Raw genomic sequence first — 24417 nt, 5'->3', positions numbered from 1 at the left:
TTGAAATTGAAAGCTCAAAGAGTCTTTATACAGTGCCAACTACCTGAGATTTATGGTCCCATTTTGGTTGGTATGATTATGTAGTTCTCTGGACGTTTACACTCTGTAACGACCCCTTCAGCTTTAAATTTCCTAATTTTCTTCATAAACTTATCATGCTGCGGTTCTGGTAAGATTGTATGGGGAAAAGCATTCCAAATGACATGAAAGATTGACTCATCCTTCCACGTTTCTATTTACAATGAATCGACTTTTCCTAGGCAACTACACAACTGTGATGGAGTATACCAGGAGCCCTCCGGCGGAACTCCTCGGCTTAGTAATTGCTTATATGAGAGTTCGAGATGGAACTAAAGGTGGGGTAAACAGTATTGAACGAGGACTAGCACCCCCTTATCTACATACTCTGCCATATGAGGATATAGTCCTTGGGGCTGATCGAGATGAAATTAGACTTCTCTTACATTGCTATTAACTTCTCTAGTTGCTTGCCTCTGGGGGGGGCAGTATAAATTTGAATTAGACATATTTTCTCTGTTAAAGGAAATTATTGCCGAAATTATATACAACTATGACCTTAACATTGCTTTCAAACTACACTTAAGAGTAGCATCTAGTTCAAGGTAAGCATTCAAATAGCTTCTGTACCCAACCTAAGCAAGTATGAAGATCATTGTAAGTACTCTGGTTTCGTTAAAGTTAAAAAAAAACGGGGAACCACTGGAGAAATGGTACCTCCGCGGCATCACCGGTGTCAAGTATGACCTTTTTTTGAGTTGCTTATTTTTATCTTATCTTTTTTTTTTGTGTTGCCATTGTTTATCTTTTTTTTGCGGTCGTAGTTGTTGCTAAAAAGCTTCGATAAGAAAAATACAAACCCGAAATTCCTTGTAATTCATAACCTAATGATGTTAGTTGAATCTTGGCTAGGTCATTTAAATTAGAAAATAAATAGAGTTATAAATTCCCTAGTATAAATTCTCCTGGTTATTTCTTTTATTATTTACATGCATCAATTCACCTAGCAGTCATGCCTTCTTCGAACTTCAATTTAACCGTTAAAGCGACATCATCAATTCATTATACATTATACTACGGGACCTTTATTCATACTCCTACTATAAATAACTTGGAAATATGTTTCAATACCTTAGTTGGTGTAACTGATGAGGGAATAATTGATTTTATCCACAAAAATTATAAACCACACGACCATGATGGCAAATCCCCTATTGATTTCTTTATTGAAAACCACCACATTGTCAATAACTCTGGCCGATATCATCGAGGATATGGGCGTCATTTTGAATTTGTGGATTTATCAGAAGATGGAGGGATGAAATTTTTCTTTCCAGGGTTTATAGATACTCACATTCATGCTTCCCAGTTTCCAAATATAGGCATTGGTCTTGATACCCCTTTGTTGGAATGGTTGAATAATTATACTTTCCCAGTCGAGAATCAGTTTACTGACAAAGGTTCGTCCGCTCATTACCAAAAACTCCAGTTTGCCAAGAAGATTTATTCCAAGGTCATCAAGCGTACATTGAATAGTGGTACCACTTGTGCATCCTATTTCACCACTATTGATTCAGACACCACCAACTTATTTGCCGAGCTTTTATTACAATTTGGTCAACGAGGATTTGTGGGGAAAGTATGCATGGATCATAATGAAACCTATGACAAGTACCAGGAAACGTATGAAGAATGTATCCATTCCATGACGAAAATCATTACCCATTTGTCGAATATTAATCCTGAAGAAGAAGTCTTGGTCCGTCCAATAGTCACTCCAAGATTTGCACCTGTCTGTACAAGAAAATTGCTTAAATACCTTGGTAATTTAAGTAATATTAACCACCTCCCTATTCAAACTCACATTAGTGAGAACAAGAAAGAGGTTGAACTTGTTCATGATTTATTCCCAGAATGTCCCGATTATGCCACTGTCTATGACAAACATGACCTTCTCAACGAATCTACAATCTTGGCTCATGCAATTCATTTAACTGATAAGGAGCGCAAATTGATCAAGAAGAAGAATTGTTCCATCAGCCATTGTCCAACTTCGAATACATTCATCTCAAGTGGTGAGGCACCAATCAAACAGTATCTCACCAAGGATAAAATAAATGTTTCATTGGGTACCGACATCAGTGGTGGATTTGATTCCTCGATTCTTGGAGTTGTCAAACATTCCATCTTGGTCAGTCATCATTTAGCTATGAAAACCAATGATACCAAGGATAAGTTAACTTTAGAAGATGCATTATACATGTCTACAATGGGTGGGGCAAAAGCTGTCGGGTTGCCCGACATGATTGGTTCATTTGAACTTGGGAAAAAGTTTGACGTTCAATTGATAGATTTAACCATAGAAGAATCCAATGTTGATGTTTTTAATTGGCAAATTCCTGATACTTCTAATACTTCAGAGTCTGATTATCAACATATGGTTGATTTGTTGGGCAAGTGGGTTTTCAGTGGTGATGATAGAAACTGTGTGAAAGTGTGGTGTAATGGTAGATTAGTGCTAGATAAAAAGGTTAATGGTCACAGGGATGACCGTTGGGTAATGATTGAAAGTGAATTTTCATAGTTTAGCTAAGTAATTTTGCAGAATAAATCGGGGGGTGTAGAGCGCCACAACAAGAACAACAACAACAACAACAACAACCGTAAAACTATAAGCCACCACCGCCTTTGTAGATACTTTTCATTCTCCACATTAGACTATTTTAGTAATCCAAAAACCACTAAGTATGCCATTGCTATTGATTCAAGGGGCTTACTGTTCGGAAGTGGTGGCTCTGGGTATTCATTTAACCGTTTTGATTTGTAAAATGGTAGTAATGTTGCTTATTAAGCAATTGTATGTTATATGCAGGATAACTGTGGTTCACTCTCAGGCACCATTTTGTTGCAAAAAGAGGCCAAATTCCTCAATTATAAATATGCCTGGAAAATTCCATTCAAGAATTCACATTACTTTTTTCTTTTTCTTTCTCTATTACAACAGTTCAATTCACTCTTGTTAACAATGTCTCAAATCTCACTTGCAATTATTGGTCTTAATGGTGCCTTAGGCAAACCAACTCTTGATGCTATCAACTCTGGCAAATTCGATGATAAATTGAAATTTCCCATCAAGGCACTTACCAGAAAGGACACTCCATCCACTGACAAGATTCAATATATCAAAACTGAAATCAATTCTGAAACCGTTGATTCCATTGCTAACTCCTTGTCTGGGGTTGATGTCATTGCTGAATTGGTTACTCCTAACCCAGATTTATTTTCCACTTTAGAGAAAGTCGCTGGTAAAGTTAAGCCCAAGTTGTACATTCCTTCCCAATTCGGTGCCGATATTGAATCCGTTAGTAAACTCATTCCTGGGTTCTTGGCCCTCAAGACTAAGCATTCTGAAAATCTTAGAGGCTTGGGCATCAAGACGGTAGATGTAATTACTAATTTGTTTGCTCAACCAGGTTCGTTCTTGTATGAACATGTTGCTCATGTTGGAATTGACCCAGATACAAACACGGTTTTCCAAATTGGTGATTTAGATACTGAATTGGAATTCACTAGGCTTGAAGATATTGGTAACGTTGTTCTTGCCGTTGCTACGACCCCAATTGACAAGCTTCCAGATACAATCAGGGTCAAGTCTGGTGAAATTGCCTACAAAGACATCATCAACAATTATGAAAAGTCTCATAATGTCAAGTTGACCGTCAAGGAAAAAATTACTACTGAAGAAGCCAAAAAGAAATTGGATGAGAAGTTGAAGGAATCGGGTGGATTCAACCCCAAGGATTTCTTGTTTTACTTGCATGTTGCTGGTGCTAATGGACTTATCCATGGTGGTAAAGATGATGACTTAATTAACCCAGATCAATCTCTTTGGAAATGGCATAAATACTAATTAGCGTATAGTTTTTGTCTACATTTTAGTTCTCTTATTGGCCTTCTATTCAAGTTCTAATATATAATAAATTTATAAACGTTACATATATAAGTTTCCTAACAAGTAATCACACCCAAATTGTATAAGCTCATTTTATATCATCAAACATTGTATCGTGTAAACTCTTTTTCGAGTTTAAAAAAAAAAATAAAATAAAATAAAAAACAATAAAAAAATCTAAAAACATCTTAATGGTTTATGGAATCAACCAACGACTTCAAAACAAATGCCTCTCCCGAGTTGTTGTTTAAATCCTCTTCCTCCCTTATAGTGCCCTCATTTCTATTGTCTGGATGGGGAGGTGGGAATTGGAAATCAGTCTGAAATGGGGATAATTGTGGTTGGTTCATTGGTGAAGCTTGCATTTGCTGTCCTTGAAACATGGCATATTGTGATTGTTGCAGGAATGGACGGCTGTCAGAATACCTTCTAGGAATTCCATCTTGGAATGGATGTGGAATTTGTTGTTGCTGTTGCTGTTGCTGAGCTTGCTGCAAATGTGGTGGCGGGTTTGCAACATTAGGATACTGTTGGAATGTGGGAGGTGGTTGATAACTTAATCTCCGTTCAAATCCACGAGAAAATGCAATCTGTTGTGGCTGCTGTTGAGGCTGCTGTTGAGGCTGGGGTGGATTTTGCGTTGGTACTTGTGTTTGCATAAATGGATTACTGGTGGCTCCATTCATCAATGGCAGAACACTCTTTCTATTCACATTGTAAGGCAAGCCAATAACAGCGCACATCCAAATTCTGGTCTTATAAATCCTAAATAATTCTCGAACCAAGTCTCGGAAATCTATTCTCTTGGATGTTGAATAATAGAAAATCAACTTTTTCCGATCAAATTGATATTCGGCGTCAATCAACTTCATTTGCAATAAATCTTGGGTGGCACTTGAATTTGCACCCATCAATTGTTGAGAACTGGTGGCATTGGCAATCTTGGCCAAACATAACCGGCATGCCTTTTCTTCATCTTGTTTCTTATTTAAAATCTGCAAAATTTCATTTGGTTGGGCCAAAGAAATAATCGACTTGGGGAAATGTAAAGTTGGTGGGGCAACGGAATTACTGGAGTCTGACAAGTTCTTGACTGACAAATCATCCAAAATGTTATCATGCTCATTCAAGGCTGCTTGCTGTTCTTGAAATTGCAACAACTTCAACAATCTAGCTTCATCAATAGAGATGTTCATCTTGAAGACCTTACCTAAATCACGACCCCGGTCGGCTTCAACAATAACCAAATCACCCACTTTCAACCGGTTCAAATCTGAATTAGGAGGATTGTTGCTAGGAAGATAAAACACATCAATTCTCCCAGCTTTAAACCCAACCAAGATCAACTGATAGTTACGTAAAGAAGATTCAATAGGGAATTTGGGTAATTGGTACGCGTCACCAAGGTACTTTTCTTCATCGAAAAATCGTTCATTCAATAATCGTAATGTCACTTTGACTCGTTCATGAGGATCAGTCTCAAAATACTCATCAACCAATTTCAATGTTTGATTCGAATCAATTCCTCCATTAAGAATAGACACAGTTCCATTATTACTGCCTGCAGTAATGGAATTGGTAGTAGGTAATGATTCAGCAAAGGAATGCCTGCGACCAGGATCAAGTAATTGCGAAGGTGAACCGGATTGAAAATTCATAATTGCTTGCTTTTGTTGGTTTGGTTGCTCTTCTAAAGGTGGAGGTGTAAACCCGCTAATCAGGGATGATCGATTCGACAACGAAGAAGTGTAATTTTCCTGGTTTGGGCTCGGCCCAGACGACGACCAAATATTTGTGGTTGGTTGAAAAGTACTAGTTGGACCCTGCGACCAAATATTTGCATCAATCGCAGAATGTCTCCGTTGAACATGAGGAATTGAACCATTACTGTTGTTCCAGATATTTCCGGGATTGGTCTGTTGATTATTGGAATTGTTGTTATTACGTAGATAATTGGAACCGGAAGTTTGGGTTTGAGGCGGCATTAGTGGCGTAAATGTGTTGAATGTGACAGCAGCTTGTGGTGGGGAAGATCCAATTTGGGTCGGGGAAGATCGTGCTGGTGGAAACATGGCAGAATGAGAATGTCTATGTCTGTTAGTGGCAGCTACTGATGGGCTGGTGTTGTAATTGCTATAATTGTTACCAGTGTTGTCTGGAGTATGGTGTTGGTGGTGGCCTGATTCATTTAGAGTCATCATATTTTGTGGGTGTAAAAAAAAACTCTGATTTGAGGAAAAAGAAGATATAGTATAATAAATAGGTTAGGTAAAAAAAAAAAAGGTGTATGAATGTCCCTGTTATAGTTTGGTATGGGATAAGATAAGTAATTGTGGATAAAATGGTCCCTTGAATTGCTGAAATTACCAAGAAATTGGAAATGTGGTGACAAAATTCTCAATATGTATCAAGCAATAAAAAGTGGAGGCGGTCTAGAATTCTGGGGGGGGGGGGAAAGAAAGTTTTGTCTAAGCTTTTTTTGTTCCTTTATCCTCTATAGTGTTTCTAATAAATCAACTGTGTAATCTCTAAATGAATGTGTATAAGTCTATTTCTTCTTGCGATTTCACTTCTATTTTCTCTATGTGGTTTCTTGAGCTTCTATAATTGCTATCTTGGAATGGAATATCGTTCGAACGAGGTGGCAAAAAAAATATAAAATTGGATATACTCTCCCTTATTCGTACAAATGTTCCTAAAAATATATCCTTTGAAAAATTATAGGTCGAGGTTTCTTAAACGTAAACTCGCTCTGTTTATTTGAAATAGGTGGTGTGGGTAATGTTGTAAATTTAAAGCTGGTTATTTAAGTGGAGGTGATGCCCAGCGCGCGGGAAATTATACGTGTGATATGTGGAATGACTTTTTTTTCACCCCTTTGTGTTTTTGCTCTTGTCTATTAACAATAGTATGCTGGTGATTAGGGATGGAGTATGGTGGAAAGTTGTTCGAGATTGCAATGAACAACAAATACAAAGTAGAATAATTAAGCTTTTTCTAGTGGAAATGAGAAAAATGGAGAAATCAAAATTTCTAATTTGTGGAAATATGTTTCTACATTATTTATAGGTTGAATAAATAAAAATATGACATCCATAGTTTAAATTTCCTCTAAAAGGATCCTTTCCTTTTTTTGTTAGATTTATTTTTCAGAATTAAAAAAAAAAACAATCATAAAATATTGCGTATGAATCTGCAAATCCATTTTTCAAGGAGATGCTTTTTCCAGACAATAAAATTGCTTTTAGGAAACAAAACCAAAACTAAGTTGGGTATGGATTGTAGTTTGACCAAAACGTGAATGAATAAACTCCATAGTTTTGCTTGTCATTTTGTGAACAAAGTGGAGTGGAAACCCAAAAAAAAAAAAAAAGAATGAAGTTTTATTTTTTTATAATTCTTTATTTTATTTTTTTTTAACACATTTGTTATTTTCTGTAATCTCCAAAGAAGAATAAAGAAATTGTTTCGTGTGTAAGCTTTTTGGGCACACTCGTAACCTTTGGGCGAGTTTTGACGTGAAATTCATTGCCGAATTTCTTGTGCTACCTATTCTTGGTGGACTGGACAACCACACAAAATCCTCGTCAACACCAAGACCCTAGGGTCTATGACCACCTCCGTTTGACCTGGTGGCGATTCCTCCGCTGTATTTCTAGTCTCTTACATCTTCTTCCAGGTTTCTACATCTGTTTACTTCCGTTCGAGAATGTATCCGCGGTTGCGTTTTCCGCCGCAACTCAAAAAATAAGGAATTAGAGAACTAAATAATAATCATGATAAAATAACCCTTACCAAATCTGAATGGACGAGCCTTTTTTTTCTTTTTTAGCTCACTTGCTATAAAGAATCATGACCCGCACCCCACACACTCACATTTATAAGCAATAAAAATATTAATTAGTACAAATGCAGAAGTTGTGATTATTTTTCAGACTATGCATCACGCTTAGATTTCGAACCACTCTTTAGATTGATCCCCTCTTTAGTCATAGTTATGTCGAAAACAGTACCATTTTAGGGTTGCTAAATTGTCTGCAGTAGCGCAGGTAAGGCGGGCTTCAACAAAGAAACAATCTATGTGAGGTGATTTATGGGGTAAGTGGAAAATATTTTATTTTTGCTTGAATAAGATCTGCACCCACACGACTTTATCTTGATTATACGGCATGCTCACACTATAGTTTGGTCTAATACTAACTAAACTACGTCCATTTTTCTTCTGTCTATTAGTAATACATTGATTTCTTAGATTGTGGGCAGTTACACTTTTCGGTTCAGAATTAAGGGTTGACATTTTGCCTTACTCACAGGAATGCGCTGGGTTCGACGTAGGGCGTTAAAACTTGGGATTTTAGATCCATTATTTTATGGGACATCTTATGACGAAGTAAGTTCACGCATGTAATTACAACCTCCTGAAAATACCCCAATTAGTATGCACTAGCTACTTGTTTGCATATCGACTAAGCAAGTTTAGAGGTGTCTAATTATTGCATATAAATAAAAATTTTCTGGAATTTGTCTATCCTACCAAGTAAACTTATTTGCACTCATTTCCATATTCATTGCTATTCGAATCAGTAGGGAAGGTAAGGATTCTTTCTGATAGAAATTGCGTTTGTAGTTCAAGTCAATTGTTTTCCCTGATATGGTAGCTACTTTGCTCCAAAGTTTAGACAGTAGTTTCAATCCATATATAGAATGATGTCGGAATCATTCCAAATATAGATTGAGTCTGATCAGTCGGGCAAGCTCAAGCAATGTTCAGTGTACTCATACTCATTTTCCAGGAGGATGACTAGTGGTTCCATCTCGAAGCACGCTAACGTAACAACCGGTGGCAACCAAACATTAGCCCACAACATGATACCGAATTTTCCTTGTCTCCCCCCTCCCCCCTCCCCTTGGGTGTAACTTTAATAATGTAGCACTTGTCTAAAATGCAGGTGAGCATTGTTTTGTGAGGCTTTTAGTTCGTTTAATTGCTTTTCTAAACAGAAGTAAAAATCTCGATTGTTTGTGGACAAGAACTACTTGCTCTATTTTAAACGATATATTGCCAATTAGTCTCAAACGGAATGTGGCTTAATATGCCTAATTGGTAATATTTACTAAATTTTAATTTCTTGACCCGATTATTTCAGGATTATGTGCGCAGGTTTAACGAGTTTCACCCCAATATTAGAAAATAATATGCAACAACATTTCCCTTTCTGGTTGAATCCACAATTGGTTCCCGCTTAGATAACCAACCAATCCCTATTTGCTGCAAATTTTTTTACACTTGGCTTCAATTAATAAACACTCAATTTTTTTTACAGGCAAATATTTCATTTGCATATGTATAGACTATAAAAACAAAAATAAGTAGATTACTTGGAGAAATTGAAAACATTCAAAATAATAAAAAAATGTAAAGAATAAAACAAGAATAGAAATTGAACCAGTAGGAGATCGATAACTTTCATATAAACTAAAGACCTCTCCAACAACCTCTAGATTAATGTACAAAACAATAGTTCGAAAATATAATAATAATAATAAAAAAAAATGATGCTATGTCACACGTAATAAAGCAAAACCCTCCTATTGATATTGTTGTTGGTTTTGTATATTACTGTTTTGCATACTTGAAAAATATTGTTGGTAAACTTGAGAATCTCCATAATTTTGAGGCATTGGCATTCCTCCTGGTTGACCAGGGTGGCCACCAGCACTTGGGTATGGCATACCATGGGGTATATGTGCACCTGGTGGCAATTGCTGTTGGGCTGCTGCAGCGGCAGCCTGCTGTTGTTGAACAGCGGCGGCTTGTTGTTGTTGAACATGGTGCGCTTGAGCGGCAGCGGCGGCGGCAGCGGCAGCTTGTTGTTGCTGCTGCTGCTGTTGCGCTTGAACTTGTGGGAGACTATTTGGAGCTGGACTTTGGTCTGGAGAGTCACCCGAATTGCCATCACTTTGATCTCCTTGATCGTCACCTAAGCCTTCTTCTGGAGCATTCAAACAAGCTTGAATCAAGTTCTTACCTTCTGATTTAGTAACCAATGGCTGTAACTTTGGAGTGGTGAACGTGTAAACCAACCCAGTTTCAGAAACAACTAATAATAACACTTGGGTACCAGTTAAAACCGACAATTCGTAAGCTTTTTTCATAATACCAGCCTTTCTCTTGGAAAAGGTGATATGACGTCTTGACTTATCTTGGATAAACTTGATTTCAATTTTTCTTCTTTCCTTTTGGGTTTTGCCTCCGGATGGTCCATCATCATCATCATCGTCGTCAGCACCACCAACAGAAGCAATTCCTCCTGCATTGGCAGGGTCTCCGTTGGAACCAGTATCGAAATGGGATTCTCCCTCTATTTTAGGATCAGTAACACTAGACATTTTTTTCTAAATCGCCAAGTTAGTATATGGGTTCGTTGTTAATACAAAAAAAAACAACAAAAAATGGAAAAGAAGTAAACAACGGTATAAATCCCCCAACGCATTTCCATACACTACGAGTAACGCCACGTATATGTTTCCTTATCCATGATATAGTTCTTCTAAAGCGTTGCGAGATCTCGTATGTTCAAACTGGGGGGAGTTATCGTACAAATAGTGTACTCAACGACCAACTCCAAAACAAACCTGGATCCCCACTTGCCAACCCCCCGTGGTGTCAATCCCTCTCTCCCACGTACATACTCTTCTCTTTCCAATCAGTGCTATAATTTTATGCATCTATCAAGGCCGATCTACTTACTCTCTATCTGTCGTGATTTGCACCCTTACTACTTTTTGTGGTTTGTGTGTTTTGATATATTTGTTTATAATGAAAAAAATGGGTATCGTAATCCGTAATAGGAAATGAAAGCATCCACCCTCCCAATTAGGTAAACTCAGTTTTTTTTTCTGTCGTTGGCCAAGGGAAAAAAAGCCAGTTCATTCGGGAAATTTCTTTGATAAAAAAAAAAAAGTAAAAAAAAAAAAAAATATAAATAAATGACTAAGCAAAACGGAACTACTTCCGAGGCGGTTTGTGTCATGCCAGAAAAGATTTTTTTATACGGTACAACTACAGTAAACGTTCGTGTTTTCCTGAGGTTAATTTTAATTTCCAGTTGGTTAATACTAATTAAACAAAAAATTGACTATTCTAGTAATGGGCCGACAATAAATCGCCCAGTTTTTTTTTTTGTTCTGCCTACATGCTTTCCCAACCCCCCTATTTTTCCCCTAGGCGCATGACCTTTTTCGGAAATAATGCGGCGAGACTTTTTTAAAGTTCTTGGTATAAAATGTACTTACGTGTGATCAAATTTACACAAACAAGCAAACTGGGCCCAATTATACAGCGTATACCTTTAGAGCTTGCTCGACATTAGAAACACGTGTAGTAGTTCCTCTATTAGGTAGTTGTTGTGGTGATGCTATTGTAGAATGTAGTGACTGTTGTAAGAAATCATTTATTGTATGCATCATTTGTATTAATTCACGCGTCATACTTTGACTTAATTTGATACATTTTCTGGATTTTGCTGCGAAATCTTGATAAAACATTCCTAATCATACATATACTATACAAAATTAAATTAAACTAATACACATAATCTATACAGTACCGTTCGCAACGTTATCTTTTATTTCTATAACCTCTGGTTCATCCTTGATATCTGGAGTTCCTAATTTACTTTCAGGATTTAATTCAGATTCAGTGTTTTCTCTAACTTCCAACTCCAATTTCTTCAATACTCGATCAATTTTCAGTTTGATTTGTTCATAGTTGAAGCTTTCTTCTGGTTTACGTTTAGTTAGAATCAACACTCGCAAGAGTTTACTCCTTGTGATAACAGTCTTTGGAAGCTGTTTGAGCATGTTTTCTAGTAATGACAATTGGTCAATAATTGCATCCTCCTTGATTGTTTCTTCCAGTAACAACAAGTCTACTAGTTTATCTTCGATTTTTGTGAACTTATTGGTTATTTTATTGAGATCATTCTGGATAGTAGTTGCATCAGGTATTTGGTCAAAAAATGATTCCTGCTTTTCTTCAGTGTCAAAGATATAATCACCTGTAGTTGGATCATACACATTCAATTCGTCCAATCCCCAATCGGAATCATATTCTGCCATGTGTTTCTTTTCCTCTTGTTTTTTCTTTTCCGCGGCCAATTTCTTAGGATCTTGTTTCTTTGCAGTTTCCTTAGGCTTTGGGCCTGGTTTTACTTTAGCCTTTGGGGCTGCCTTAGCCTTGGGCTTTGCACTGGATTTTTTCCGGGGTGGTTTCTCCACTACTTCTTCAACTTGCTCCTCTTCATCAGGCGGAGCAGCTCTAGATCCGTATTTAATAAACAATTCCATATCAGGAGGGTCATTGGCCAATTGATACGCAGTCTCTAATAAGTTGTCCTTTCTTCTTTTCTTACTACTAGATGAAAAATACTCTTCGATGGATTCACGAGATAATAACTTGACGTCATGACTGTTTATCCATATATAGGTGTCGTCACTAAAGAATCGAACTGGAAGGATCCGCGTTGGACTCAGGTTGGTCTTCTTTTTTGGTGATGAACTAGCACTGGCTGCTGCTGTTGCTGTTGATTTGGTTTTGGGTTTCTTGGCTAGGATATGTTCAGGCAAGATTGTTTCATCAAGGACCATGGCTGGCCAAGCAGGGTACCCTTTAACTTTAGCAAGGACTATCGTAGTTGGTGGAAATGCATCTATAGCTGGATCTTCCGACATGTCTTTTTGGTGGAACGGAGATGAAATATCTGGTTTTCGGAATTTGTTTTCTTTTTTTTGGGTACGTCGATGGTTTGCGCCATAATCTGCAGCATCTAAAATTTATTGAACCCAACGCGAGATGCAAAAAAAAAAAAAAAAAAATAACCGCCATAATGACAATTGACATTATATCAGTACACTTTTTATAAAGGTTATCATTGTTAAGCTTTTAAGTTAGATAGATCATCCCAAACATGCAATACTCCACTTGCAGAACTTGCAATTAACCTTTTGGCAGCTGGGTCAAAATCAACATGATTAATTGTGTTAGCTGCAGGTATACCACTAGCTGGAGAATCTACTCTTCCTAAAACTGCAAAATTTAAAGCACTGACAAACCTTGATCTGTCTTCATTTAGACGCCACAAATGTACTATTCCTTCCTCGGATCCATTTATGACAAAGTCAAGCTCAGGAACATAATGCATGTTGATCTGGTGTTCAATTGCCCGATTTACACAGCATCCTTGTGCCATAAACTGATCTTTTTTTACATCGTAGAATCGTATTATCCCTTCCTTGTCAAACAGAACCGATAGGTTACCTGGGTGCTGCTCAACGGCCATCAATAAATTCTTTGAAACATTACTGTAAATGAACTGCAGGTTTCTTAAATCAAGAATGTATGCTGTCCCGCTAGACGATCCCATGGATATATAAGGATGAGAATATCCAAGTGAGGTCAAATTATCCTCGGTCAGAAACGGGTAGGTCCAACAATTAGGTGACTCTTGTATTTTACTGGAATTCGATGCAGGTCGTTCTCGAATATCAGCTAGATTCAATGCAGTATAGTCTCCACAAGTAGCTATCAAGTTCCGGCTAAGGAATTTACAATCCCTCACTAGTTTCCCTTTGCTTTCTTTATTACCTGAGAACCGCATGATAACATCGCCTACAGTCATATCAGTTAGAAGTACTTGATCAAAACTAGCAGACACAACCTTTAAAGTGGATGGACTGGCATCAATCAGAGTTATGTCGGCATTATGGGATTTAGTAAAGAGTGTTTGTTGTGCTTGTGTATCCTCTAAGTTCTTGAGTTTGATTTCATCTTTTGCTACTGTTAAAATATAGTTTGTGCCTTCGACTCGACAGAATGTTGAAATCGGATACTCATGCGCTTGATAAGACCAAGATTTTGAAGCCATACGATAATTAGCTCCTCTGATAACTTGTGATTAAATGACAAAAACCTATATTATTGTTTGGTTATTTATTACAATTCTATTTTTTTGTCAAATTATTTTTTTTTTTTGGCTGTTGCTAGTGCGTTATCATCAAGACCGCTCAGACACAAGGTTCATAATTCTAGCCAGAGACATAATGCCTGAATATTCCAAATTGGGTAGTAAATCAATTAATATAGACTTTTAAAAACATTAGAGGATTGATTAAGATCTGTAACAAAATGATCTGTATTATTAGGTGTCATGAATCGGTATTGTTCTGGTATCCAAAGAATACTGGATACACAGACCAATTTTGCCTTTTGATATTTGGGAATAAGAGCTTAGAATTCTCGTGGCACATTAATAGATAACCTTATCCTATAATATCAAATTAACTATATTATAATTAGAAGTATAACATAGTGTGCTTAAAGTTTAGACCATACAGAAATCATGTCCGAAGAAGTACATTGTTTTGACATTTGCCGTACTTCAGTACAATCACATAAGGTACGAGATTTCAAGATAGATTAGCGCATTGTCTCAAGATTGCGTAATATAGAACAAATCTGACCCAAAGGAAAGCTGCTAAAAAATGAAGTTTAATAACGAGATTCAACAGAGTTTTAGGTCCGGAACTATCACGATTAGAGATTTTACTCCATCAAGTTGTAAAATCATTTCCACTGTAAAAATAAGCTGAAGTGAAATGATTCACAATCGTAACTAAAATCAGGCATGACTCAAATTTGCAGCCCTTTTTTTTAACCCCTCTCTGTTTATAGTGCCGAAATTTCAGAACTCTGGATCGAAATCAAACTTTTTTAGCGCTATAACCCCACAAGAAGTAACAAAGACAACAATAGATCTAATTTTTTTTTCTTATGGTTAATTAGAAATTAGAAATCAGAATTCATAATAGAAATGTTGTGTAGGTTTATCTACAAAACAGTAGCAGAGTTATCACTTGTGATAGACTCCTTGCAGATCTCCAAATATGGTGATTAAAGCCCGAGTGTATTGTGCTGTCGTGGTTCAAAGTTTCAAATGCACCCCTCCGCCTTCTAATACTATATTGTTTCGACCTTGTACAATTTTGAATGAAACAGTGAAAGAATGATCTCCTAATTAATATTTCATAACTCTGGGAAATTATTATATTTAAAGATGAACATTGTCAGTAAAGAGTCTTACTAAAGGCTAGTTCGGGTCAACTTACCATGGGTTTATTTTGCTGGTTGTTTAATTTCAAGGAGAGAACAAACTGTAAAAGTAATTCGGAACAATTGGAACAACCCATTGTTTTGATTTAGATTCCACATTTCCTTCGCATAAAAAATATTTTATTATTTTACGAACATCCCCAATAGGTTCTTGTAATGATTACCACATTGTGAGTCGAAAGATTTCCACCACATCTTTTTCCTTCCTAGAAAAAACACACCATTAATTTGCCAAAAAAAATAGAAGTATTTAATTGACTCCTCGGTGCCGACATCACAATTTTACATGGCATTGTCATATTTTATTCTCCCGAATTTCATGTAATCAATGCAAACATGTAATTTTTCCATTGCTTCCACACACTTTTGCACATCTATTTCGTTCCCCCCCTTTTTTTTGATTCGTACACAGCTGTAGAAAATAATTTAGTTTCAAGTTGTACCTATTGCGCAAGTATTTACGTGTACACGAGGAGCAAGCGGTGGTGCATGGGTATAAATGCACCGAAATTCTTCACTATTTTCTTTGCATGAACTTCTTTTTTTTTCACGTTTTTGTTTCCTTAATTTTTAATTAAACTTTCTCCTCGCCCCCTCGCTCACCCTCAGCTAACTCACCCCATATCACTTTTGTGAACATTCATCAGAGAGAAACGCTTTTTTTTTAATTGATTGTCGGATTATAGAACTACCAATATAGATTAAACTGTTAAATTATATAGATCAATTGTTTTAACCATGGGTGATTACTTGACTCCTTCTACATTACCCCAACCAAAATTAAAGAGAACCAACACTGGGTTCACCCCCAACCAAATTATCGCCTTGGATGCGTCCATTCCGGAATCGGCCAAGCACATTTGGTACAAGAACTCGCAATTGACCATTTTAGACTCCAAGAGAAAGCAACCTAGTGACACCGTCAAGTCCGTAGTTGATTCCAAGGAAAAGTTTGAAGAAGAGTTTGTCAAGCATGTCGAAACCTCCTTAGGTCGTTCCATGTATAATTGTGACGATTTAGCAGCTTATCAAGCCGCCTCCAACACAATTAGAGATGCTTTGATTATTGATTGGGCTAATACCCAACAAAAGCAAACCATTCAAGACGGTAAGAGAGTTTACTACCTTTCTTTGGAATTCTTGATGGGTAGGGCTATGGATAATGCTTTGATCAACTTGAAGTGTGAAAACAACACTAGACAATCCTTGAATGAATTGGGTTTCAATTTAGAAGATGTTTTGAACCAAGAACCTGACGCTGCTTTAGGTAACGGTGGTTTGGGTAGATTGGCTGCTTGTTTTGTCGACTCCCTTTCCTCCAAGAACTATTCTGGTTGGGGTTATGGTTTAAACTATCAATATGGTATTTTTGAACAAAAGATTATTGACGGTTACCAAATTGAGGCTCCAGATTACTGGTTGAAGTATTCTAACCCTTGGGTTCTTGACAGAAATGAAATTCAAATCCCAGTTGATTTCTATGGTTATGTTTATGAAGAACATGACCCAAACACTGGTAAGGTCAAGAAGAATTGGAATGGTGGTGAACGTGTCTTGGCTGTTGCTTCTGATTTCCCAATTCCAGGTTATAATACTGACAACACTAACAATTTGAGATTATGGAATGCCAAGCCAACCAATGAATTTGATTTCACCAAGTTCAATGCCGGTGATTACCAACAATCGGTTGCTGCCCAACAACGTGCTGAATCCATTACTTCTGTTTTGTATCCAAATGACAATTTTGAAAGTGGTAAGGAATTGAGATTGAAGCAACAATACTTCTGGGTTGCTGCCTCTTTACATGATATTGTCAGAAGATTCAAGAAGCAACATAAGCAAAACTGGAAGAAGTTCCCTGATCAAGTTGCCATTCAATTGAATGATACACACCCTACTTTGGCTGTTGTTGAATTGCAAAGAATCTTGGTTGATTTAGAAGGTTTGGAATGGAATGAAGCTTGGTCTATTGTCACCAGCGTTTTCGCCTACACTAACCATACTGTTATGGCTGAAGCTTTAGAAAAGTGGCCAGTTGATTTAGTTGGTAGATTATTACCAAGACACTTGGAAATCATTTACGATATCAACTTTTTCTTTTTGAAGGAGGTTGAACGTAAGTTCCCAGGTGACCGTGACTTGATTAGAAGAGTTTCTATTATTGACGAATCTCCAAAGTCAGTTAAGATGGCTTTCTTGGCTATTGTTGGTTCCCACAAGGTCAATGGTGTGGCCGAATTACATTCTGAATTAATCAAGACTACTATTTTCAAGGACTTTGTCAAGGTCTTTGGTGCAGAAAAGTTCACCAATGTTACCAATGGTATCACTCCTAGAAGATGGTTGAGACAAGCTAACCCTAAGTTGGCTGCTTTGATTGCCGAAAAGTTGAATGATCCAGAATATGACTACTTGACCAACTTGGGTAAATTGAAACAATTGGAGCAATTTGTTGATGATGAAGATTTCTTGAAGCAATGGCATGCCATTAAGTTTGACAACAAGCGTAAATTGGCTGCTTTGGTTAAGGAACTTACTGACATTGACATTGATCCATCTGTCTTGTTTGATGTTCAAGTTAAGAGAATCCACGAATATAAGAGACAACAATTGAATATTTTCGCTGTGATTTACCGTTACTTACATATCAAGGAATTGTTATCCAAGGGTGTCACCATTGAAGAAATCAAGAAGAACTACTACATTCCAAAGGCTTCTATTTTCGGTGGTAAGGCTGCTCCAGGTTATTACATGGCCAAGACCATTATTCACTTGATCAACAAGGTTGGTGAAGTTATCAATGCTGATAAGGAAATTGGAAACTTGTTAAAGGTTGTTTTCATTCCAGATTACAATGTCTCCAAGGCAGAAATTATTTGTCCAGGTTCTGATTTATCCAACCATATTTCTACTGCTGGTACTGAAGCTTCTGGTACTTCCAACATGAAGTTTGCCTTGAATGGTGGTTTGATTATTGGTACTGTTGATGGTGCCAATGTTGAAATCACCAGAGAAATTGGTGAAGAAAACATTTTCTTGTTTGGTAACTTGGCTGAATCCGTGGAAGAATTAAGACACAAACATGTATTTGAAGGTGTCAATGTTCCAGAAACTTTACAAGTTGTCTTTAATGCCATTGAAAAGGAAGTTTTCGGTCCTGCTGATGAATTTAAGTCATTGATTGACTCAATTAGATACCACGGTGACTATTATTTAGTTACTGATGATTTTGAATTATTCTTGGATGCCCACAAGAAGTTGGAAAAGGTTTATGGTCATGATGGTGGTGATGCCACTGACCGTGGCCATTTACAAGAATGGGTCAAGAAGTCTGTTTGGAGTGTTGCCAATATGGGTTTCTTTTCTAGTGACAGATGTATTGATGAATACGCTGAAAATATCTGGAATGTCGAACCATCTAACCAATAAATGTAAATTGGTCTTTTTCAGTTGCTTTTGTAAAGTGCTATGTTTTTGTTACTATATAGTACTTCCTCATATATTTGTATTGCCTTTATAGTTTTATACATCCTTGTTACTAGAAGTACTGTAAACGTGTATATCCCCTTGGATTAATGGTTGCGAATAACGTAGACGAGCACACGGAGATAATTATTTCTACAACGGGTCGACCTTTTTATCAATTCACTTACAAGAAGAACAGTAAAAGAGAATAAACTATTGTTACAAGAACGTATAACCTCTGGACACTATATTCAATTTCCTTATAGCAAGTGCTATGAATTAATAAAGTATATCTGAATGGGAGGGGTGGGATAGATAACATATCAAGTTAATCGATATAGGAGCGGCGCGTCGGTTCCAAATTCCACATCGGCCGATTTTTATCCATTAGAGCAAAAAAAAAAAGCCTAGTTAGGGAATTGATTACGTTATAACCCTCAACTCAACACGGTGGCCAATATCAACCTTTTTGCTTACATCTCACATCATACATCACATTGTTCCTGTACATTAGCCGGATAGGTCAGCTTTATAGAAAACTAGGTTGTTTGTTATTGAGACACAGTCAGACGCTTTGATTAAACCACAGCCCTCCTTTGTTTCATTACCCCAACTCCGTAATAGCCGACTTTAAGGTACACGATGTTGTTACTATATTTAGTATTGTTGGTGTTAAACTCAGCTATAACCTTAGCTGTCCCTCCTAAATTTGAAGGATCGGATTTACAAAAGCAATATTTGGTAACTGATATTCCGGGACTCTATGAAAATATACCCGAAGACAAGATCCCTCTTATGTTTGCCGGTCAGTTGCCAATCTTTCCCGATACAAACACGTCATATTTCTTTTGGAAGTTCAGCGATCCTAAAAAGACAGAATATAACCACAATAGAACGATATTTTGGTTTAATGGTGGGCCAGGGTGTTCATCGATGGATGGGGCGCTTTTGGAACTAGGCCCATTCCGTGTCAACCCAAATCTTAAAATCATTTATAATGAAGGATCTTGGCACCACGCTGCTGACGTTGTGTTTGTGGATCAGCCACCTGGAACTGGATTTAGTACCACCGACGGCGAACATTACTTGTCAGATTTAGACCAAGTGCGTGATTACTATTTGGTATTCATGAAGAAGTTTTTTGAAATATTTCCTAGTGATGCGAACAATGAGATATACTTGGCTGGTGAAAGTTATGCCGGACAGTATATTCCATACGTGGCCGATGGGATATTGACACGTAATAAAAATTTGACTAGTGAAGAGAAACCTTATGATCTTCGTGCGGTAATGATTGGAAATGGGTGGATATCGCCAAATGAACAGAGTTTATCTTATTTACCCTTTTGCTATGACAATGGATTAATTACCTCGGCCAATCCACAGTTTAGTAATATTTTACAAAAAGCGGAAGAGTGTCAGAAAATAGTCGATAAAATCGATTCAAATTGGAATGACATAGAAGTCCATGGCTACGAAGTAGACACTGGCGTATGTGAGGGAATTTTATCTGATATTCTTTCTGCAACGACTCAAGACGACAAGTGTATAAACATGTACGACTTTAGATTGACAGATTCGTCACCTGCTTGTGGTATGCATTGGCCCTTGGAATTGAAATACGTTACTCCGTTTTTGCACCAAGATGAAGTCATGCATGATTTGAATTTGCAAACTTTAGTAAGATGGCATGAATGTACCGGAAGAGTGGGGAATAAGTTCAGGGCCAGACATTCTGTGCCCGCTGTTCATTTACTACCTCGATTAACCGAACAGATTCAAGTTCTTTTATTCAATGGGGACAAAGATATCATTTGTAACAGTATGGGCACGCTCAACTTCTTGAAGAAGTTGGAATGGGGTGGAAATAAGGGATTTGGTCCGCCAGATTTGGAAGAGAAGTATGATTGGATTTTCGATGGAAGTAACAGTGGATATATTAAATCAGCAAGAAATATGACCTTTGTTAATGTTTATAACTCGTCTCACATGGTTCCTTATGATGTGCCTAAGGTTTCAAGATCCTTGATTGATTTAGCCACGGGGAATTTTGACAAGAACGAAACTGCATATATTACCTATCCTCTTGGAACCAAGCGGGAAGTGGCTCCTTTAAAAGAAGTGGCCAACTTGACAGAAACAACCACTTCACCCACTTCCCCGTCATCTACATTATCACCTAGTTCTTCGTCCACATCAACTGCAGAAACAAAAGGAAAGAACGAACCAACGAGCAATCGCATCACACGAATCATTCAATTGTTGGTAATACTAGTCATCTTATGGGGTATTTATGCCTTGTATGCATCCTATAGATCAAGACCATCATCCATAATCAAAAAGAGAAATGTATCCAACTCAACCACAGGAACCAAGAAGAAGAATGTCCAATGGGCAGATCAATTGAGACGATTTGAAGATGAATTGGACGATTTCGTTCCTAGTGACAGCAAATCTGGATTTTTGACTAGAACATTCAATAAATTGTCTAGTGTTGTTGGGAGAGATAGTAGTCGTGGTAATTACGCCCCTGCTTCTTCACATTTTACTGATGATATCGAGTTGCAAGGATTAAATGACGCGCGCATTGACGACTTTATAATTGGTAGTGATGATGAAGAAGAAGAAGGAGAAGAAGAAGGAGAAGAAGAAGAACAAGAACAAGAAGTAGAAGAGGAGCAACCACTTAGCCAGGAATCTGAAGGTACAAAGAAAAGCCTAATTGACGAACCCAGTGACAAGTAGTTTGAATAAAATATAAAGTAACTCTATGTAATGTTTTGTAAGCTGTGGGCAATTTATAGGTGCAAAATGGTACGAGGTCGTGCACTTGGCACAATATCAACCACTCGAAAATTTTTTGACTAACCAAAAGCATTGGCTGGGACGAGCTAGAGATCAACCTAAACATTAAAGGTTCTATATTCCACAACAACAAATTTGATTTTGAACGTATCCGCTCGGGATAATTTATCAACGATAATATTGTCATATAATACTAAAAATGTTTAAGCAAATACGTACATTGGCCACACAAGCATCCAACGCCAAACCAGCGTTCCACATTGGCCAACCTCCACAATACACATTAGCATCCTTGCGTACATTCCCATCCCTTGAACCACACACTTTCATCCCACTTCCAGCCAAATTCTTTGCTGCTCCAAATGTCAGAAGAGACCAGTTATGGAGTGCTGTTGTGTTTGAAGCCGATAAGGCCAGAATGGGATCTGGTAATGTTCCAACCAAGGGAGACAAGCCATTTTCTAATAGAAAGTTACGTCCTCAAAAGGGTACTGGTAATGCCAGATTGGGTGATGCCAACTCCCCACATATGGACAACGGATTGAAACCATTTGGTATTAAAGCGCCACATGATTGGTCTACTGATTTGCCAACCAAGGTATATGCTCAAGCTATGCAACATGCATTGGGCTCCAAGTATAAGGAAGGAAAATTGTACATTATTGGAGAAGGAGAAGGAGTAAAGAAGCATGAATCTGACGACTCTAGTATTGATTTTAAATATGATCACGAATCTCAAGGCCCTGAGTTTGTTAAACGTCACAACTTGCAAAATTTGAATTTGTTATTCATCACCGAAGATGTTAAGTCTAATTTAGTGGCAGGAACTGCTTCGTTAGCCAAGAAGGCTGACGTTCAAGTCAAGGAAGATGTCGAAGTTAGAGATATCTTAAAGGCTAACCGTATATATATTGAATTGAGTGCATTGCAATGGCTCATAGGAAAATACTCAACCTAATAGATGACTTGATGTACATATAGATATATAAGTTTCATGTAAATAGAATAAACTTATTTAATTCAACCACCAGTGTGTAACCAAAAGCTAACGTACACTAGCAATATTGTAGATATTGAAGTGTATATGTGATCACGTGTTGTTTATTAGGGCTGTACCCTAGATATATAATATGCAGTATCTGTTCATAGAAGGTCGTGCGCACTGGTAATTTTCTCTCTGTGCAAGCGCACTCAATCTTTTTTTTCTCATAGTTAGCGTAAGGTATGGTAGCTCCTTAGTGCAATTTTTGTTAGGGGGCGAGGAGGAGAGAAAAAATCCATAGTTCCAATTTGGGTCTCACCCATTGCACAGTGAAAAATTAAACATAAAAATTTTTTCTTCTTTCATATTAGATTGAATTCTTTAGTATACAAGGAAACACAAGCCAAGATGCCATTAGTTGTCCAAGAACAAGGTTCATTCCAACACATTTTACGGTATGTTTCGAACCAATAAGTTAGCACCATGTTGTCGTACCGTCCTTCCCTGTTGTTTTGTCGTTGAAATGAAGAGAAATTATCATCAACAGAAATTGTAAATTGTCGGAAAATCTTTATGTGAAGATAACTTTTGAAGGAATCAAGGAATAAATACAACATCTAAAGAAGTGAATGTGGAGAGATTGTAACAAGAAGAGAAGACACAATGTTTATTAAAACTTGAAGTGAAAAAGTGAACATTCAAACCCAATAGTAATAAAACCTCAGTACACATGAATAATAAAAGGATTACGACTGGTTATATCAATATATCATTTTGAATAAAATACTAACTTTCATTATAGTTTGTTAAACACCAACATTGATGGTAGAATCAAGATCATGTACGCCTTGACCAAGATCAGAGGTGTCGGTCGTAGATACTCCAACTTGGTCTGTAAGAAGGCTGATGTTGATTTAAACAAGCGTGCCGGTGAATTAACTCAAGAAGAATTAGAAAGAATTGTCACCATTATGCAAAACCCAACCAACTATAAGATCCCAGCTTGGTTCTTGAACAGACAAAAGGATCACGTTGACGGTAAGGACTACCACGTCTTGGCTAACAACTTGGAATCCAAATTGAGAGATGACTTGGAAAGATTAAAGAAGATGAGAGCCCACAGAGGTATCAGACACTTCTGGGGTTTAAAGGTCAGAGGTCAACACACCAAGACCACCTCCCGTGGTCGTTAAACAGGTGTTTGAAGAAGGATGCATCATTTAAAAAGAAGGTTTGGTTCTTTTTCGAATATTTTGTTTATAATTTCTATGTAATTTAATTTTTATCTACAGAATAAAACGAATCAATATAAGATTAACTTGTAGAGTAAAATAATTCTTGTAAACTTTGTCTGTGTTATCAGTATATAGCTCCTTTTTACATTGTGTCAATATGATTTTCAGAGGTTATAACATACGAATGGGTTGTAAGGTGTATTTCAATTCGTAAGTTTGTTCTAAAATGGATTGAGTGCAGCATGCAATTTTACATTCTTTGCATATTATTTCTCCCCAAATTGTTGCGAAATTTACTAAAAACTTTTATTTGCTTTCACGGTGATCAGAACCTTGCTATAATCGTCAATTGTATGTAATGCGTTACCTATTTCAGGCTTAACAAAAGCAATTCAAGCCTAATAATGCATTATCACCGTCTACATTAACCAACTATTATAGGTACCAAGCGGGTTAGGCTTAGAACAAGTAAATTACCGAAACCAAGAAATGTCTAAAAGATTGCGCCCGAAAGTAAAATACAAGTGCCGAGGAATTCGAGAATGATCTGCAAGAGAAATATAATAGTGAACTGATACATGCTGGGGGAGTCTTATAACCAATATAGACTCAAAACAACGATCTTGACCTACTAATTGCTCTGCTAAAATATTATACAACAATACCTACTAACTAGTCCACCAAACTGTAATATATCAGTACGAGTCTAAACCACAGGTCAATGGTCAAGACAAATAACGGGGGCACCCCTCCATTTGACATCGTCAACAAGCGATTTAAGACTTAGATA

General features: G+C 37.2%; 10 protein-coding genes across 10 annotated transcripts; 6 read left to right on the top strand and 4 right to left on the bottom strand. All coding sequences in view use genetic code 12, as the record gives it.

The window, feature by feature from the left end:
* Positions 1 to 1663: 1663 nt before the first annotated feature.
* On the top strand, positions 1664 to 2602 carry SPAPADRAFT_63761 (guanine deaminase; the record flags this gene model as incomplete). Its single annotated transcript, XM_007377857.1, has 1 exon — positions 1664 to 2602. One exon carries the CDS (start codon positions 1664 to 1666, stop codon positions 2600 to 2602), a length of 939 nt encoding a protein of 312 aa, XP_007377919.1.
* Positions 2603 to 3012: 410 nt separating this feature from the next.
* Positions 3013 to 4019, top strand: SPAPADRAFT_63760 (uncharacterized protein; the record flags this gene model as incomplete). The annotated part of the gene is made up of 1 exon (XM_007377856.1): positions 3013 to 4019. A coding segment is annotated over one exon (748 nt), but the record flags the coding sequence as incomplete, so codon positions are not given.
* Positions 4020 to 4158: 139 nt separating this feature from the next.
* Positions 4159 to 6168, bottom strand: SPAPADRAFT_52978 (uncharacterized protein; the record flags this gene model as incomplete). The annotated part of the gene is made up of 1 exon (XM_007377855.1): positions 4159 to 6168. One exon carries the CDS (start codon positions 6166 to 6168, stop codon positions 4159 to 4161), a length of 2010 nt encoding a protein of 669 aa, XP_007377917.1.
* A 3114-nt stretch (positions 6169 to 9282) lies between these two features.
* On the bottom strand, positions 9283 to 10787 carry MCM1 (transcription factor; the record flags this gene model as incomplete). Its single annotated transcript, XM_007377854.1, has 2 exons — positions 9283 to 10365; positions 10722 to 10787. One exon carries the CDS (start codon positions 10358 to 10360, stop codon positions 9560 to 9562), a length of 801 nt encoding a protein of 266 aa, XP_007377916.1.
* Positions 10788 to 11029: 242 nt separating this feature from the next.
* Positions 11030 to 12741, bottom strand: SPAPADRAFT_63758 (uncharacterized protein; the record flags this gene model as incomplete). The annotated part of the gene is made up of 1 exon (XM_007377853.1): positions 11030 to 12741. The coding sequence occupies one exon, from the start codon at positions 12701 to 12703 to the stop codon at positions 11570 to 11572; it is 1134 nt and encodes a 377-aa protein (XP_007377915.1).
* Positions 12742 to 12906: 165 nt separating this feature from the next.
* SPAPADRAFT_52975 (uncharacterized protein) lies at positions 12907 to 13896 on the bottom strand (the record flags this gene model as incomplete). Its single annotated transcript, XM_007377852.1, has 1 exon — positions 12907 to 13896. The coding sequence occupies one exon, from the start codon at positions 13894 to 13896 to the stop codon at positions 12907 to 12909; it is 990 nt and encodes a 329-aa protein (XP_007377914.1).
* Positions 13897 to 15878: 1982 nt separating this feature from the next.
* On the top strand, positions 15879 to 18569 carry GPH1 (glycogen phosphorylase; the record flags this gene model as incomplete). The annotated part of the gene is made up of 1 exon (XM_007377851.1): positions 15879 to 18569. The coding sequence occupies one exon, from the start codon at positions 15879 to 15881 to the stop codon at positions 18567 to 18569; it is 2691 nt and encodes an 896-aa protein (XP_007377913.1).
* A 678-nt stretch (positions 18570 to 19247) lies between these two features.
* On the top strand, positions 19248 to 21377 carry SPAPADRAFT_73535 (serine-type carboxypeptidase; the record flags this gene model as incomplete). The annotated part of the gene is made up of 1 exon (XM_007377850.1): positions 19248 to 21377. The coding sequence occupies one exon, from the start codon at positions 19248 to 19250 to the stop codon at positions 21348 to 21350; it is 2103 nt and encodes a 700-aa protein (XP_007377912.1).
* A 116-nt stretch (positions 21378 to 21493) lies between these two features.
* On the top strand, positions 21494 to 22430 carry YML6 (mitochondrial 54S ribosomal protein uL4m; the record flags this gene model as incomplete). The annotated part of the gene is made up of 1 exon (XM_007377849.1): positions 21494 to 22430. One exon carries the CDS (start codon positions 21610 to 21612, stop codon positions 22366 to 22368), a length of 759 nt encoding a protein of 252 aa, XP_007377911.1.
* Positions 22431 to 22775: 345 nt separating this feature from the next.
* On the top strand, positions 22776 to 23702 carry RPS18 (40S ribosomal protein uS13; the record flags this gene model as incomplete). Its single annotated transcript, XM_007377848.1, has 2 exons — positions 22776 to 22847; positions 23195 to 23702. 2 exons carry the CDS (start codon positions 22801 to 22803, stop codon positions 23583 to 23585), a joined length of 438 nt encoding a protein of 145 aa, XP_007377910.1.
* Between the last annotated feature and the right edge of the window lie 715 nt (positions 23703 to 24417).

This window comes from Spathaspora passalidarum (genome assembly GCF_000223485.1).
Source record: "Spathaspora passalidarum NRRL Y-27907 unplaced genomic scaffold SPAPAscaffold_8, whole genome shotgun sequence".
NCBI lineage: Eukaryota > Fungi > Ascomycota > Pichiomycetes > Serinales > Debaryomycetaceae > Spathaspora > Spathaspora passalidarum.
Note: the sequence above shows the minus strand (reverse complement) of the source record. Positions and strands in the feature narration are given on the sequence as shown.